This window comes from Loxodonta africana, chromosome 19, assembly GCF_030014295.1.
Source record: "Loxodonta africana isolate mLoxAfr1 chromosome 19, mLoxAfr1.hap2, whole genome shotgun sequence".
NCBI lineage: Eukaryota > Metazoa > Chordata > Mammalia > Proboscidea > Elephantidae > Loxodonta > Loxodonta africana.
Window position 1 is genome coordinate 43,120,629 of NC_087360.1, and position 17,738 is coordinate 43,138,366.

The window sequence follows — 17,738 nt, forward strand, 5'->3', positions numbered from 1 at the left end:
TAAACTAGCCAATCCAAATAGCTCACATTTGTGTTTCCAAGCAATCTCTGTAAAGCCTCCTCACCCTTTCAAGTTGTTCCAATTCCTGCTTACCTAATCTTGCAATTGCCAATCAGAATGTTGTATTTTCCTCATAAACATGCCTTTGTAACTCCACCATTTCGTTGTGCTCAGTTTCACTTTGTGAGATCAGACGTGTCCCTGGTTTGAACTGTCTTAAACCGTTAATAAACCGCTTCGGTTTTATCTTTAACAGAGTACACATTCTTACTCATTGACACGAGAATTAAAATAAATAGCTGTATCAGAGAACCAAAAGAAAAATTACACAAATATTGTCATATTTTTCTCACACATTATTTTTAATTAGTCCGATTATTAATTACTACTATTGCTACTGTTAACTAGTCTTATTGTTGTTTAAATAATAGCATTTATGTAACAGAAGAGTAAGCAATACAGAATAATAATCTAAAATAAACATTTTTTTTTCCATATTTTATGTTAAAGTAATAATGACACAACCTTGCATGCTGTAAGTGAAGAGGGCTTGAAGCACTTACTGATGAAGATCAAAGGCCACAGCTTTCAGTATGGATTACATCTCAACATAAAGAAAAGAAAAATCCTCAAAACTGGACCAGTAAGCAATATCATGATAAAGGGAGAAAGTATTGAAGTTATCAAGGATTTCATTTTACTTGGATCCACAATCAACGTCCATGTAAGTGGCAGTCAAGAAATCAAACGATGCATTGCATTGGGCAACTCTGCTGCAAAAGATCTCTTTAAAGTGTTAAAAAGCAAAGATGTCACTTTAAGGACTGTCTTAGTCACCTAGTGCTGCCATAACAGAAATACCACAAATAGGATGGCTTTAACAAAGAGAAATTTATTTTCTCACAATCTAGTAGCTTACAAGTCCAAATTCAGGGCGTTGGCTCCAGGGGAAGGCTTTCTCTCTCTATCAGCTCTGGAGGAAGGTCCTTGTGCTCAATCTTCCCCTGGCCGAGGAGCTTCTCAGGCGTAGGGACCCTGTGTCCAAAGGACGCGCTTGCTCCTTGTGCCGCTTTCTTGGTGGTATGAGGTCCCCAACTCTCTGCTTGCTTCCCTTTCCTTTTACCTCTTGAGAGATTAAAAGGTGGTGCAGGCCACGCCCCAGGGAAACTCGCTTTTGAATCAGGGAAGTGACCTGAGTCATCCTTTTAACCACAGGCAGAGCTTATGATTTATAACACATAGGAAAATCACAAAATGGAGGACAACTGCACATGGCCTAACCAAGTTGACGCATATTTTGGGGGGACACAATTCAACCCATTACAAGGCCTAGGGTGCATCTGACCCAAGCTACGGTGTTTTTAATCGACTCATATGCATATGAAAGCTGGACAATGAATAAGGAAGACTGGAGAAGAATTGGTGCCTTTGAGTTACGGCGTTGACGAAGAACATTGAATATACCATGGACTGCCAGAAGAACAAACAAATCTGCCTTGGAAGAAGTATAGCCAGAATGCTAATTAGAAGCAAGAATGGCGAGACTTCGTCTCACGACTTGTTAACAGTAGGGACCAGTCCCTGGAAAAGGACATCATGCTTGGTAGAGTACAGGGTCAGCAAAAAAGAGGAAAACTCTCAAAGAGATGTATTGACACAGTGGCTGTAACAATAGTCTCAAGCAAAACAATGATTGTGAGGTTGGTGCAGGACCAGGCAGTGTTTTATTCTGTTGTTCATAGGGTGGCTATGAATCATAACTGACTCAATGGCACCTAAAAAACAACAACGGCATAATTTTTATACATTGTGTTATTATTGTTTTTTTTTTTTTGTCTGGTATACCTATGACTGGGTTGGCCCTTTAAAAAGCTGGTCAACAGGCTTCCTGGAACTGTGGAGGCTGGATGACCCCCAAAACTATTGCCCTGAGGTAGTCTTTAAACCTTAAATCAAAAATATCCCCTGAAGTCCTCTTAAAGCCAAACAACAGTTTAGTTTAACTAGTAAAGACCGTCTGCCTTGAGCATTGTACTCTTTTAAGAACTGTCTATATGGGATCAAATTGACGACAGCAACTTGAAAGATTAGATAGAAAACTTAAGGGGTAGTGAAGGAGCCCTGGTGGTGCAATGGTTAAGCATTTGGTTGCTAACCTAAAGGTTGGCAGTTTGAACTCACCAGCTGGCTCCGTGGGAGAAAGATGTGGCAGTCTGCTTCCGTAAAGATTGGAAGCCCTATGGGGAGGTTCTACTCTGTCGATATGTTAACGGGGAAGGAACATTTCAAAAAAGGAGGGTGAGAATGGTTGCACAACTCACAAATGGAATCAACGACACTGAATTGTACATGTAGAAACTGTTGAATTGGTGAGTGCTTTGCTGTGTATATTCTCAACAACAAGAAAAGTAAGTTATTAAAAAATAAAGGCTGGTCACCAGGCATTAACTTTTTGGTAAAAGTTTGCCAGTTTTTTAGCTGAAGAAAACAACATGTCTCCGTTAAATGTGTATTTCTTTGATTATTAGGGAGACTGAACATTTTTCACATGTTCATTAGCCATTACATTTGGCCCTTTGTAAATGGCCCATTTATAACTTTTGTTTTAAGACGTTTATTGACCTCTCTTTTTCTTTTTGATTTGTAAGACTCCTTTAGGACCATAACCCCATGTATATCATATATTGCAAAGTCTTCCCAATTTATTGCTTGCTTTTTCCATTTATTTATTTATTTATTTGACATACTTTAGAAAAGTTTGTTTTCTGAACTACCTCTTTTCATATTTTCTTTAAAGAGGCAGTATTATTCAGGGTTAAGAGTAAGGCTCTAAATTTCCACAGACCCAAGTTGGAGTTCTGGCTTTACTTTAGCATGTTTCTCAGTACTGTTATTATTACTGATGACTTCTTTTTTTGTATATCAGCTAATATTCACTTTTTTTTTCTTTTTTAGTTTTTCAAGTTTTTAATGTAAGCCTTTAATTTGTCTGGAATTTATATTGGCAAATGATGGCTAAACTGTTCTATGTGTATAAGGCAGTTTTGCCATCTTCCAATGGATTATGCAAAAGTGTGAGACTTGCTGCAGCTGTCCCCACTCTGTTCTGGGTCCTGTTCAGCTGCCTCTGAGTCACCCTGTGGCATTGGGAGGGTTCTGTAACTCCTTGCTTTCTTGTGGGTAGAATAGCTTTCAGATTGGGTCCCAGCTGAAAAAAAGCTCCCTTCATGGCAGAGAAAAATGAACCCTGCAATATTTCTTGCGTGTTGTTGTTAAAGAATCTCCTGTCTTGAGTTTCTCTTTAACCACTTCATGACCAAGGTCGAGAAGATTATAACAACACATGGCATCCATCCCAGCCTGTGCCATTTTCTCACCTCTCTTCCTTCCAGTATCAGGATTTTGGCAGCCCACCCTCATACTTCCTGCCTGAATGACACCTTCTAGGTCTGAATCTGAGATGACTCAGAAAGTTCCTTCTTTCTACCCTCCTAGGCTCAGGCGTCTACCTCCACCCACCTGCAGCTACAATGTGTGACAACTTCTCTGGAAAAACAGGAACTTAATTACCTACCCAGTACTGAAGTAGGAATTCTATGTACATTTCCTCCCATTTTAGCAGCATAATTAGCTTCAAATAAATTCTAACTTTCAGAAAATATAGAGTATGTCATACTCACTTTTTGATTCCTGATCAAGCAAGTACCTTGTATTGATTACATATGAAATAAAATATTAGTTAGGCTGAAGTATAAAAAAATTAAACAAGGAAGCAGAGTGTCTTTCTCTGTAGAAATACTTCCCCAGGCATCTTTCTGCCAGGTTTCTTTTCTTTCAATTTAATCCAATATTTCTCAATGATTTTTGCTTATTCTCAAGAAAGTCCTCCTTGGGGCAGGGTGGCGGGGAGCAGGGTGGGGAGTCAGATGCTTCTCCCTAGGCTAGGAATCATGGGCAAAATACTTTGCCCCACCCTTTCTCCTGTGGCTTCAAAAAAATCTCTTTAAGTTCTAAATCAGGTTTGGTGATAAGCTAACCGAAACCGCTGAGCTTAAGGGTGTGGATTCCAACTGTAGGTTATTTGCACTAATGTGATCCTGGAGGCAGTGGGTCCCCAAACAATGCACTACAAACCAAAAAAAGCCTATGAATATTTTTTTTACAGGTGTCCTTTTGTGCTCACTAATGGAGCCTGAATGGTAAAACATGCCTTAAATAATGCTAAAAGAATATTCTCTCCTGACCTCTGTCCCTGAATGATTTCTGGAGATGAACTAGGCCTATCAGAGATTCATTATTGATATTGTTCTTTAGAGATATTTCTGAACAAAGGAGGAAATAAATTTATGTTTGGTCAGATAGTGAACACTTGGGGGAACTTAGTGTGATATCTGTGGGTTTTGGGACGGCTTTTAAAATTTCTGACTGGAATAGAGTTCTAGATCTTCAGAGATGACAGAGGAATTAATGTTCCTCAATAAAGAGGGCAAAGCCATGGTCTTGAGATCTTTTACCTTACTATACTGTCCAAACAAAAAAAAAAACCTCGTTGCCATCGAGTTGATTACAACTCATAGCAATCCTATAGTATAGAATAGAACTGTACAGGGTTTCCAAGGAGCAGCTGGTGGACTCGAACTGCCAACCTTTTCGTCAGCAGTCTGAGCTCTTAACCACTGAACCACTAGGGCTCCACCATACTCTCCAGGCTTATATTATTCCTCTAGTTTCTTGTCACTCTAAAATATCAAAGTAATTAACTTATAGCCCTTCTTTTGCCTCCTGACTCTTCCATCTCTGTGCCTTGGCAATTCATATGTCACAATTCAGTCACCTAGTATTTATTATGTCTGCTGTGTTTCCTATTTGAGCCATACCAAAGAAGGGAAGACATCATCCCTGCTATTGAGAAGTTCTCAAACTAACTGTAGAAAACCTACATACATTATGCAAGTCAGCTTGTAACCAAATGTTAATATGGTTAATAAGTGCTAAAAAAGTTTCCAGAAGGGAAACATTAATGGATGTAGAAGTCTCCAGCCTGACATCTGACCCACGGATTTGGGACTTGCCAGCCTCCGCAACTGAGCAAGCCATTTTCTTGAAATCAACCTCTTTCTCTTTCTGTACATATGGGGAGCCCTAGTGGAGCAGCAGTTAAGAGCTATGGCTGCTAACCAAAACGTCAGCAGTTTGGATCTACCAGCTGCTCCTTGGAAGTCCTATGGGGCAGTTCTACTCTGTCCTGTAGGGTCACCATGAGTCGGAATTGACTTAACAACAATGGGTTTGGTTTTGTTTTTGGTAGGATGAGTGAAGAAATGGCTTTATGGAGAAAATGGGACTTGAATGGTTAAATTTTAATAGGCAGAAGGAGGTAATCCTATAGTAGGATAACAACTTAGGCAAGGGTAACCATAGAAAGAGTGTGATAAAATAGAGACTAAACATACAGGGAAGAGAAGGGGAAGGAGTGAGGGTTCATGTAAGGAAATGCCACCTTCCAAAGCAAATTAAAACCCCAGAGCTCTAAGACTGGTATGAAGAGAGGATTCTCCTGTAACGGTACTAAGTGACCTCAAATCTATACTTCTCATTTGACTGTTTTTGTGGTCTCTGGGGGGGGGGGGTTTCCGCAGTTCCCATTGCCTTCACCACACTGACCTTAGAGGTAGGCTTCTTCTCTTTTAAAGCTTTGTACCACATGTAGACAAAAGCCCCTTCCTTTGGTTCACTTAGCTTAGGTCAAACAAAACATAATTTCAAGAAAAGTTTGCTAAACACAAATGGAGAACAAAATCAATACAGAAATAATCTAATTCCCCAGGTGTACCTTATTCTCTAGGGCCTGTAAACTTTGCCTCATTCAAATGAGATCCCAGGGAAAGAGGGTATTGCCTGGGTCCATTGAACCTACCATATTTTAGGGATATCTTTAACCTCCAACACCATCTAAATCTCTTGAAATTCAGGCCAATTCAATTTGGCCTCCTAAGCCTTACCTGGGAGCCCTGGTGGCACAGTAGTTAACAGCTTGGCTGCTAACCAAAAGGTCGGCAGTTCAAATTCACCAGCCACTCCTTGGAAACCCTATAGGGGCACTTCTCTGTCCTATAAGGTCACTATGAGTTGGAATTGACTCAGTGGCAATGGGTTTGTTTTTTGTTGAAGCCTTACTTTTTTCCCAGTGAATGACTTTTTCCTTCAGGTGATACTTGACCTCATAGCCGCATGGGTATGGCTTTATCCTTTCAGAAGAGACACAATCCAATAATCACAATATGAAACTCATATGCAGAAAAGACAGATGCTTTCTCCTCAGGAGTATCTTCTGGGGAGGGTTCATGCAGGGCTTGGAAAGCAAGAGTTGTTGAAGATTTAGAATTAGGTGGTGGCAATGAGGATAGAACAAACAGAAGTAAGAAAAATAGCTTTTATGTTAAGGAACTCACATGAGCTTTTTTGCATCTTTTGTCTTTGAGGCCACTCTCTGATTCAGACTGGTGTCTTTGTCTCCTGTCTTCTTTGATGCCTGTTTATCTCTTAGCCTTCTACGCATCTACATCCCTGGGCTTTTCTTTTCCCCTGCACTCTGAAATTGGGTGGAGTATCTCCCAGGCCAAGCACACTGGACCTCCTCCTTATTGAAGGACATTCTCTTTAAAGGGGATTCCCTTCCAGTACTGAGAAACAAATAAAGAGGTAGCCAATAGACAAAGAAATAAAGGGCATCCGGATTGGCAAGGAAGAAGTAAAAGTATCTCTATTTGCAGATGACATGATCTTATACACAGAAAACCCTAAGGGATCCTCCAGAAAACTACTGAAACTAATAGAAGAGTTTGGCAGAGTCTCAGGTTATAAGATAAATGTACGAAAATCACTTGGATTCCTCTACATCAACAAAAAGAACATCGAAGAGGAAATCACCAAATCGATACCATTCACAGTAGCCCCCAAGAAGATAAAATACTTAGGAATAAATCTTACCAAGGATGTAAAAGACCTATACAAAGAAAACTACAAAGTACTAGTGCAAGAAACTAAAAAGGACCTACATAAATGGAAAAACATACCTTGCTCATGGACAGGAAGACTTAACATAGTAAAAATGTCTATTCTACCAAAAGCCATTTATACATACAATGCACTTCTGATCCAAATTCCAATGAAGTTTTTTAATGTGATGGAGAAACAAATCACCAACTTCATATAGAAGGAAAAGAAGCCCCAGATAAGTAAAGCGTTACTTAAAAAGAAGAAGAAAGTGGGAGGCCTCACTCTACCTGATTTTAGAACCTATTATACAGCCACAGTAGTCAAAACAGCCTGGTATTGGTACAACAACAGGCACATAGACCAATGGAACAGAATTGAGAACCCAGATATAAATCCATCCACATATGAGCAGCTGATATTTGACAAAGGCCCAGTGTCAGTTAATTGGGGAAAAGATAGTCTTTTTAACAAATGGTGCTGGCATAACTGGATATCCATTTGCAAAAAAATGAAACAGGACCCATACCTCACACCATGCACAAAAACTAACTCCAAGTGGATCAAAGACCTAAACATAAAGACTAAAACGATAAAGATCATGGAAGAAAAAATAGGGACAACCTTAGGAGCCCTAATACAAGGCATAAACAGAATACAAAACATTACCAAAAATGACGAAGAGAAACCAGATAACTGGGAGCTCCTAAAAATCAAACACCTATGCTCTTCTAAAGGCTTTACCAAAAGAGTAAAAGGACCACCTACAGATTGGGAAAAAAATTTCACCTATGACATCTCCGACCAGCACCTGATCTCTAAAATCTATATGATTCTATTAAAACTCAACCACAAAAAGACAAACAACCCAATCAAAAAATGGGCAAAGGATGTGAACATGCACTTCACTAAAGAAGATATTCAGGCAGCTAACAGATACATGAGAAAATGCTCTCGATCATTAGCCATTAGAGAAATGCAAATTAAAAGTACGATGAGATTCCATCTCACTCCAACAAGGCTGGCATTAATCCAAAAAACACAAAATAATAAATGTTGGAGAGGCTGCGGAGAGATTGGAACTCTTCTACACTGCCGGTGGGAATGTAAAATGGTACAACCACTCCTAGGGTATACAATATACTCTAGGGTATATTCCCACTCCTCGGAATATACCCTAGAGAAATAAGAGCCTTTACACGAACAGATATATGCACACCTGTGTTTATTGCTGCACTGTTTACAATAGCAAAAAGCAACCAAGGTGTCCATCAACGAATGAATGGTTAAATAAATTATGGTATATTCACACAATGCAATACTACACATCTATAAAGAACAGGGACGAATCTGTGAAACACTTCATAACACGGAGGAACACGGAAGGCACTATGCTGAGTGAAATTAGTCAGATGCAAAAGGACAAATATTGTATAAGACCACTACTATAAGATCTTGAGAAATAGTATAAACTGAGAAGAACACATACTTTTGTCGTTACGAGGGAGGGAGGGTGGGAGAGAGTTATTTACTGATTAGTTAGTAGATAAGAAGTACTTTAGGTGAAGGGAAGGACAATACTCAATACACGGAAGGTCAGCTCAACTGGACTGGACCAAAAGCAAAGAAGTTTCCGGGATAAACTGAAGGTCAGTGGAGCAAGGGCAGGGCTTTGGGGACTATGGCTTAAAGGGACTTCTAAGTCAATTGGCAAAATAATTCTATTATAAAAACATTCTGCATCCCACTTTGAAGTATGGCGTCTGGGGTCTTACATGCTAACAAGTGGCCATCTAAGATGCATCAATTGGTCTCAACCCACCTGGATCAAAGGAGAATGAAGAACACCAAGGTCACACGATAACTATGAGCCCAAGAGACAGAAAGGGCCACATGAACCAGAGACTTACATCATCCTGAGACCAGAAGAACTAGATGGTGCCCGGCCACAACCGATGACTGCTCTGACAGGGAGCACAACAGAGAACCCCTGAGGGAGCAGGAGAACAGTGGGATGCAGACTCCATATTCTCATAAAAAGACCAGACTTAATGGTCTGACTGAGACTAGAAGGACCCTGAAGGTCATGGTCCCCAGACCTTGTGTTAGCCCAAGACAGGAACCATTCCCAAAACCAACTCTTCAGACATGGAAGGGACTGGACAATGGGTTGGAGAGAGATGCTAATGAAGAGTGAGCTACTTGTATCAGGTGGACACTTTAGACTGTGTTGGCGTCTCCTGTCTGGAGGGGAGATGGGAGGGTAAAGAGGGTTAGAAACTGGCAAAATTGTCACGAAAGGAGAGGCTGGAAGGACGGAGCGGGCTGACTCATTAAGGGGAGAGTAAGTGGGAGTATGGAGTAAGGTGTATATAAGCTTATATATGCCATACTGACTTGACTTGTAAACTTTCACTTAAAGCACAATGAAAATTATTTAAAAAAAAAAAAAAAGAGGTAGCCAAGCAATCGGCTGAAGAAATTACAAACTTGCCAGAAACTGACCAAACTTTTCAGGCCTTAAGGATAGTGACCATATCTTTTTTATCTTCATATCCCAGGCACCCAGCATGGTGCCAAGCACATGGTAGGGGCTCAGTTTGTTGACTAAAATAATAGCTAACAGAAGGTGAACAAAGTGGTATCATAGAAACCAAAGAAATAAAAAGCTTCAAGAGGGAAATTGTCAGAAGTCCAGAAAAATGAGGAGCAAAAGGTTCCCTAATGGATTTGCCATTAGAAGGTCGATGGTACACTTTGCCAGGACAATTTTACTGGAGGAGTGAGGGTAGGTGAAAGTGTGATTGAATTAATAGTCAACTGACTAATGACAGGTGAGGAAGGAAGACAGTGAGACTATCATTTGGGGGAGCTTGGCTGTGAAGGAGGCAGGGAGACTGGTAACTAGAGGTGGACTAAGGAAGGATTGAGGGAAGGTTGTCCTTGTGCATGTGTGTGTGTGTTTTAAGTGTTATTTTCTGTTCTTGTTTATCCATGGGAGAATCTCAGCTGAAGGGAAGGGGCTGACAGGGAAAGAAGGGTTGAATTGGCTAGAAAGGGCCTGACCAGCAAAACAACATTGCTGAGGAGATAGGATGAAAGATCACAGGTACCAGTTAACTCACCTCAGTAGGTCTCAGTCTCCTTATGTGTCAAAGGCTATAGCACCAGCCCTAATCTCATGGGGATGTCATGAATCATGTAGGTGAAGTGCTTAGCACAATGCCTGACATGTAATACAAACCAAACCAAATCCACTACCATTGAATCAGTTCTGCTTCATAGTCACCCTAAAGGACAGAGTAGAACTCCCCCTTAGGGTTTCCAAGGCTGTAATCTTATGAAGCAGACTGCCTCATCTTTCTCTCATGGAGTAGCTGGTGGGTTTGAACTGCCTACCTTTCAGTTAGCAGCCGAGTGCTTAACCACTGCACCATGAGGGCTCTTGACATATAATAAGCACTTGGTTGCTGTAGGACAGACAATACTAACAGGAAAAATATGTTGGAGGACACATAGTGATGGCTTTTTTTTTTTTTTGCAAAGAGCATAGATTTTTGGAACCAAATAAGATTGTGCCTGAATTTCAGCCTTGCCATGATGTGACTTGAGCCATGGCATTTAATCTGTCTGAGGTTAATCACCACACTGGGTTGTTAATATCTTCATTCACCAAAATATATTAAGTTCCCACTAAGTAATAGACAGAAACCCCGGTGGCATAGTGGTTAAGTGCTATGGCTGCTAACCAAAAGTTCAGCAGTTCAAATTCACCAGGTGCTCCTTGGAAATTCTATGGGGCAGTTCTACTCTATCTTATAGGGTCACTATGAGTCGGAATTGACTCAACGGCAATGGGTAAGTAATAGACACTGTGCAAGGTGCTGGAGATAAAAAGATTTTAAAAAGACACTCATTCTGCGCTCAAAAAGCTCACAGACAGCTGGGGAGACAGAAGCAGAGACAATTATAATTGAGAAAACTAAGAGCTCTGGCAAAGGTAAGCTGACAAGAAATCTGAAGCAAGCAGGTATATCTGCTTTAAGGTGAAAAGCAGTTTGCCTTGATGAAGTGATTAGCGCACTTCTTCCTTTTTAAAGAGAAAAAATAGAATTTAGTACACAGTTTCCTTTTTTTTACCATTTTAAAAACTTTCTTGTAGTTTTAGAAACTCTTTTGGAAAGTAAAATGATGAAAATTAAAAAAACCAGACCAAACTCTTTGCCCTTGAGTTGATTCCACCTCATAGTGACCCTATAGGACAGTAGAACAGCTCCATAGGGTTCCCAAGGCCATAATCTTTAGGGAGGAAAGACTCATTAACAACCTGTGATACGCAGATTACACAACCTTGTTTGTTGAAAGTGAAGAGGACTTGAAGTACTTACTGAGGAAGATCAAAGACCACAGCCTTCAGTACGGATTACACCTCAACATAAAGAAAAGAAAAATCTTCACAACTGGATCAATAAACAGTATCATGATGAAAGGAGAAAATATTGAAGTTGTCAAGGATTTCATTTTACTTGGCTCCACAATCAATGCCCATGTAAGTAGCAGTCAAGAAATCAAATGATGCATTGCACTGGGGAAATCTGCTGCAAAAAAACCTCTTTAAAATGTTAAAAAGCAAAGATGTCTATCACCTTGAGAACCAAAGTGTGCCTGACCCAAGCCATGGTATTTTCAATTGCCTCACATGCATGCGAAAGCTGGGCAATGAATAAGGAAGATAGAAGAAGAATTGATGCCTTTAAATTGTGGTGTTGGCAAAGAATATTGAATGGACTGCCAGAAGAATGAACAAATCTGTCTTGGAAGAAGTACTGCCAGAATGTTCCTTAGAAGTGAGAATGGTGAGACTTCGTCTCACATACTTTGGACACGCTGTCAGGAGGGACCAGTCCCTGGAGAAGGAGATCATGCTTGGTAAAGTAGAGGGTCAGCAAAAAAAAAAAAAAAAAGGAAGACCCTCAAGGAGATGAACTGACATAGTAGCTGCAACAATGGGCTCAAGTATAGCAATGATTGTGAGGATGGCACAGGACCAGACAGTGTTTTATTCTGTTGTACAGAGTGTTACTATGAGTTGGAACCCACTGGATAGCACCTAATGACAATCTTTACAGAAGCTGATTGCCACATCTTTCTCCCACGGAGTGGCTGGTAGGTTCAAACCACCGATCTTGTGGTTAGCAGCTGAGCACTTAACCACTGTGCCACCAGGATCTTGCTAATTCCTGTGGGCTGAATAACCTGCTCACACACTCCATCATGAAAGATTGTATAGTGAGGAGGTCAGATCACAGCAGGACAATTGCACCTGTAGTAAATTGCTTAGGTGCTCAGTTTCTCTATTGGCTATATGGGGATAATAATAACTGTTTCACAGGGTCGCTGGTAGGATCAAATGAGTTTACACATGTAAAATGCTAGGACAGTGTCTGGTAGATAGTAAGTACTCAGTGTATGTTAGCTATCATTATCAGTAAGTGATGATCATATAAAGATAGAGCAAAAGGTTTTCCTCAGCCTACACAGGGACCACCAGAAACTGTTGAATGGGTAGATGAGAGCAACAATAAGTAAGCTAGAAATCAGTTTTAGAAAGAGTAAATTTGCAAAACATCAGGGAGAAAAATGGGAACGTCTTCATCAACACAGTTAAAACTGAACCTATCACAGGCCTTGAATAGAATGCCTACACTATAAATATTTGCTGATTTCTTAAGTACTTGCTTTATAATAAAAAAGTACAAGTGAGTGCCTTATTTACTAGTTTTTCTCTTTTATAATTGAAAAGAGAGAAATCCTTGATTTTTCCCTCTCACTTGTTGGAGCTTGTATCAAAACCCCCAGCTTGTTGACGAAGTTCTCCAGTTTCACTTGGTGTGAAAGCCCCCGAAGCTCTGGGGCTGCAGGTTATAACCTGTATCTCAGTTCTTTCTCACCTATCTGAGGAAGATTTCCTGTGGGAAGATAAAGACGTTTCTAGTTTTGGGCTCTCTGCTCTAAGAATCCTCTTTCCTTACCTTCTTAAACCAAAACCCACTGTTGCCGAGCTGATTGTGACTTGTAGTGACACTATATGACAGATTAGAATGGGCCCGTTGGGTTTCCAAGGTTGTAAATCTTTACGGAAGCAGACTGCCATATCTTTCTCCCGTGGAGTGGCTGGTGGGTTCGAACCACCAACATTTTGGTTAGCAGCCAAGCATTTTCACCACTGCGCCACCAGGGCTCGTTCTCACATTCATAGCAGCAGTTAAAAGAGAATGATTAGTGTGAGTAGAAGTCAAAAGGGAGAATTGCCTACAGAGGTTTTTTGGTACAGTCCCGCAAGATGTGTCTATCATTTTCTTGTAATCAAAAGGTTCCAGGAAAATTTAAATGGTTTTGGAACTTTAGAGAGAAATCTTCCCTTTTTCTATTATACCCCTCTTCCGTTAGCTCCTTTGGAGTTATCTCCTTTCTTAAAATTGAGCTTAAATTTAAGTACAATGATTCCCATAGAAACAGTAGTAACCTTCTCTTTTTCTGCTTGCTTAGCTTCTGTTTACTAAATTCAAGCTATCATCAGAACATGCCTTTTAGAAACAAAATTTACCAGGTTATAAACGAGATACAAAGTGAAGAATGGAAACCTACGAATCTTGGCATATTCCAAAGCCATATTTGTTATAATTTGAAAGTGGCTAGGTGGTTATTAGGAAATATGTTTCAGATCAGAGTACCCAACTCTGCTAATCAGTCCTGTGCCACTAGGGATTTTGCTAATTCCTATGGATTGAACAATCTGCTCACACACTCTTTCCATTGTGAAAGATTGCGCAGTGGGGAGATCAGATTACAGTAGCACAGTTGCACCTGGAGTAAATTGCTTAGGTGCTCAGTTTCTCCATCTGCTAATAGGGATAATAATAATAACTGCGTCCCAGAGTTGCTGCGAGGATCCAATGAGTTAATACACGTAAAATGCTTAGGACAGTGTCTGGTAGATAGTAAGTGCTCGATATATCATTACTAGTAAGTGACAATCATATAAAGATAGAGCAAAATGTTTTTCTCAGTCTATCCAAGTTTCTTCAACACTGAATAGGGGCAAAAAGAAGGATAAAAAAAAAAAGGAAAGAGAATAGTGAGTTTTTCATTAAGTCAAATTATTTCAATATAGATGTATGTCCTTATAACTTTTCTTTCTTTAAAGGAATGCTAGTGACAGAAGATAGCAATTGTTTTATGGATTATTTTTAAAGAATTTACATGGTAGAATTAAAAAGCTGCCAACTCAAAATAATTTTTCCTTTTTTTGTTTATCAGGCTGTGAAAATCAAAAGGCTTAGCCCTACTGCACTAAATCCTACTGGTTCTCCTGCTGAGAAGGCCCCCTTGAACCTCAGATGTGTCCCAAAGAAACTCCCCCCCACCTTTTTAAAGAGGGCCTTCTCAGGCTGCATTTTCTCTTTTTTACCTTTTCGGCAACTCTGCTTGTATTGAAAGTCTTTCAACAACAGCATGGTGGGTAAAAGGGTGTCTTGGTCATCTTGCTGCTATAACAGAAATATAACACCCACAAGTGGATTGCTTTAACAAACAGAAGTTTATTCTCTCACAGTCTAGTAGCTAGAAGTCCAAATTCAGGGTGTCCAGCTCCAGCGAAAGGCTTTCTCTTTTGGCTCTGGAGGAAGGTCCTTGTCATCAGTCTTGCCTTGGACTAGGAGCTTCGTAGTGCAGGAACCTCAAGTCCAAAGGACACGCTTTGCTCCCAGCTGCTTTCTCGGTGGTAGGAGGTGTCCCTGCCCTCTTCCCATCCCCTCCCCCCCCCCAAATTCTCTGCTAGCTTCTCTCTTTTATATCTCAAAAGAGATTGGCTTAAGACACAACTTAATCTTGTAGATGTCGTCAACATAACTGCTGCTAATCCATCTCATTAACACCATAGTGATAGGATTTACAACACATAGGAAAATTGTATCAGATGACAAAATGGTGAACAAACTACGGGGAATCATGACCTAGCCAAGTTTACAGATATTTTGGGGGGACACGATTCCATCTATGACAAAGGGCAAACCTGTATTTGTTGTTGCTTGCCGTTGACTCAACTCCAACGCATACTTACTCATCTGTAAAAGGGTTCTGAGTTCTGTATTACCATTTAAACACACGTGGTGGCGTAGTGGTTAAGAGCTACAGCTGCTAACCAAAAGGTCGGCAGTTCAAATCGACCAGGCACTCCTTGGAAACCCTATGGGGCAGATCTACTCTGTCCTATAGGGTTGCTATGAGTCTGAATTGACTTGATGGCAATGGGTTTTTTGTTTGTTTTTAAGCAGGGGTTACATACCCATAGGGTCCAAGGGGTTGAGTGGTAAAACAGGCTGGATGGAGGCTATGATGAAATGGAGAAACTTGCATCTTCTAAAACGGCCACTGTTACTCCATTCCCATCCACTATTACCAATCTGTAAGGTAGGCCCAGTATTGCGTGTACAAATCTCCTGATTTTTATGTGTTGGCCATTATTGTAAGGCCAAAGAGAACATGTTTGCAGGATAGATCTGGTGCACAGGCCACCGGTTAGCAGTGTCCCAGGACTTAATAAAGAGCTAATTTCAGTGTGGTTTCATGTATTTATTCATTTATTAATTCATTCATGTAATAAATGCTCACTGGGTCTCTATTACATGGTAGGAATGCAACTAAGTGTTAGAGGATACACAGACATATAAGATATGGTTTAGAAACTACACGAAAGGAGAGAAATGCTATAACAGAACAAAAATAATAATAACGACTACCATTTATTAAGCACTTTCTATGTACCAGGAAGTTTTACAAGAGCTTTACATATATTAACTCATTCCAGCTGTGGAAACCCTATGAGGCAGTTCTACTCTGTCCTGTAGGGTCGCTAAATCGACTGGAGGGCAACAGGTTTGGTTTATTATTGTCCCTATTTTACGTATCAAAGGGCATGCACAGAGCGGCCAGATAACTTGCCCTGTGTCACGTAACTGCGGTAGGATTTGAACTGAAACCAGTTCCGTAGCCCAAGGTCTATGACCCAAAGTGGAGAACCGTAGGGTTAACTTGCGCATTTATGGATTAAAACAGAAGAGGGGATTTTTGACTCGCCTTGAAGGATGAGTTTAGCAAACAATGCTGGGAGGGCAATTCAGGTAGAGAAAATAGTTCGTGCCAGGGATGAAAGACTAAGGTTGTCCCGAAATGAGTATGAAGAGGTAACAGCGTCTCCAGTGTCATCTATTCAACTGTTTTCAGGTGTGGTATTAACTCATTGACAGTTTATATGTCAACACTAATTGTGAGGGTAAGAATGGTGGGGTATTTACAAATGTCCGAACTGTTGACTACAAGTTCCAGAGAGCGAAGAGCGATCGGCGTTCTCCCGCCGGACTTGATTTGCCAAGCTTTTTTCCACGAAGACCCTCAGGACTACAAGTCCCGTCATGCAGCAGGGGAGCCCCCGGAGCTTGGCGACCGGCCCCATTTCAGCCCCGCCCCCACAGAAGACAGACCACGCCCCCGGGTCAGCCCCGCCCACCTGGCCCCTCCCTCCCGCGGCTCCCTCCCGCCGGGTCAGCCCAGAAGAGTTGCCTGGTGGCCGCGGCAGACTGAAGCCCAGCAGCAGCAAGGATGGGAGACTCCAAAGTGAAAGTGGCGGTCCGGATTCGGCCGATGAACCGAAGAGGTGAGAGCCGAGCCCTCCCTGACCAGCCGTGGCTGAGGCGGCAGGTGCCTGGCGAGCCTTACCCCTCAGTCGCTGTGTGGGGTCCGTCCCGGCCCCGCCCCTGGAGTCGCGTCGGGGCGAGACGGTGGCCTGGGCACCCGACACTTCGTCCCCAGCCCGCAAGGGCCCTATCCCAAGACGCCCCTCCCCTCGCCCTGCCGCCTGGTCCGGGCCGCCGCGGGGCCCCACGTCCCGGGCCAGGCCGCCCTTCTCGCTGCCCCTTCCGCCTGCCAGCCCCGCCCCTGACGACCTTTCGCCCTCTCGCCTCCCCTTGCCCTTACAGCAGGGCGCCCTTGTCCTTCGCCCAGGCTCGCTTCCTCTTTTCCCCAGCCTTCTGTCCCTTTCTCCCCCCTCTTTCCTTACCAGCTGTCAGAGCGGCCCCCGCCTCTTGGGTCCTGACCCCTTCCTGCTTGCCACGGGACAGTGGGGGACCCCGAGGTCCTAGGTCTCTGGCTGAGTTTCTCCTAACAGTGCAGTTTTGTGGCGCGCGGCCGGAAAAATGGAAGAGAATTTGGCTTAGTCTTCCTGAGAAAGCACTCAAGTGCAAAAGTCCCTCATCTTGGTTTTCATTTTATATTCCTTTAACCTGAACAGCGGTAAAGAGTTGTAAATACTTTGATTGGGGCTGGGTTGAAGGGATGCCTTCGTTTTTTTTTTTTTTTGAGATTTTTGTTTTTGCTTGAAGTCGTATTCTTCATCTCTCAACAATAAATAGTTTTAGAGCCAAGATTCTCGTGGAATTGTATCTTTCCAACATTCTCTTAATTCTGTAGGGAGGGTAGAGAAAGCAGATAAACCTAATACATTTTAGGTCATCTTTAGACAGTCAAATAGAGTGGAAAGAACCCCAACTGGAACTCAGAAAAGGAGGTGTGGGCCGGGTCTTGGCTTTGATACTTAGTAGCAGCGTGATTGGGCAAGGTACTTTAAATGAGATAATATATGTGAAAACACTTAAACATTATTGCGTTAATTATCCGGCGCACTA

The 17,738-nt window shown here is 41.7% G+C and overlaps 1 protein-coding gene across 9 annotated transcripts in view; it reads left to right on the top strand.

Annotated features, from left to right (window-relative positions):
* The first annotated feature begins 16,572 nt into the window (after positions 1-16,572).
* The window catches only part of KIF13B (kinesin family member 13B), a 353,402-nt gene continuing 352,236 nt past the window's right edge, over positions 16,573-17,738 (top strand). For 4 of the 9 annotated variants that reach the window (XM_064271894.1, XM_064271891.1, XM_064271893.1 and 1 more), the window contains exon 1: positions 16,577-16,711. In XM_064271894.1, coding sequence (XP_064127964.1) covers positions 16,657-16,711 — 55 coding nt within the window. In that variant the 5' untranslated portion in view covers positions 16,577-16,656. Of the gene's footprint in view, positions 16,712-17,738 lie in introns of all 9 variants that reach the window. The other 5 variants (XR_010318524.1, XR_010318525.1, XM_064271888.1 and 2 more) reach the window with 2 other exon arrangements.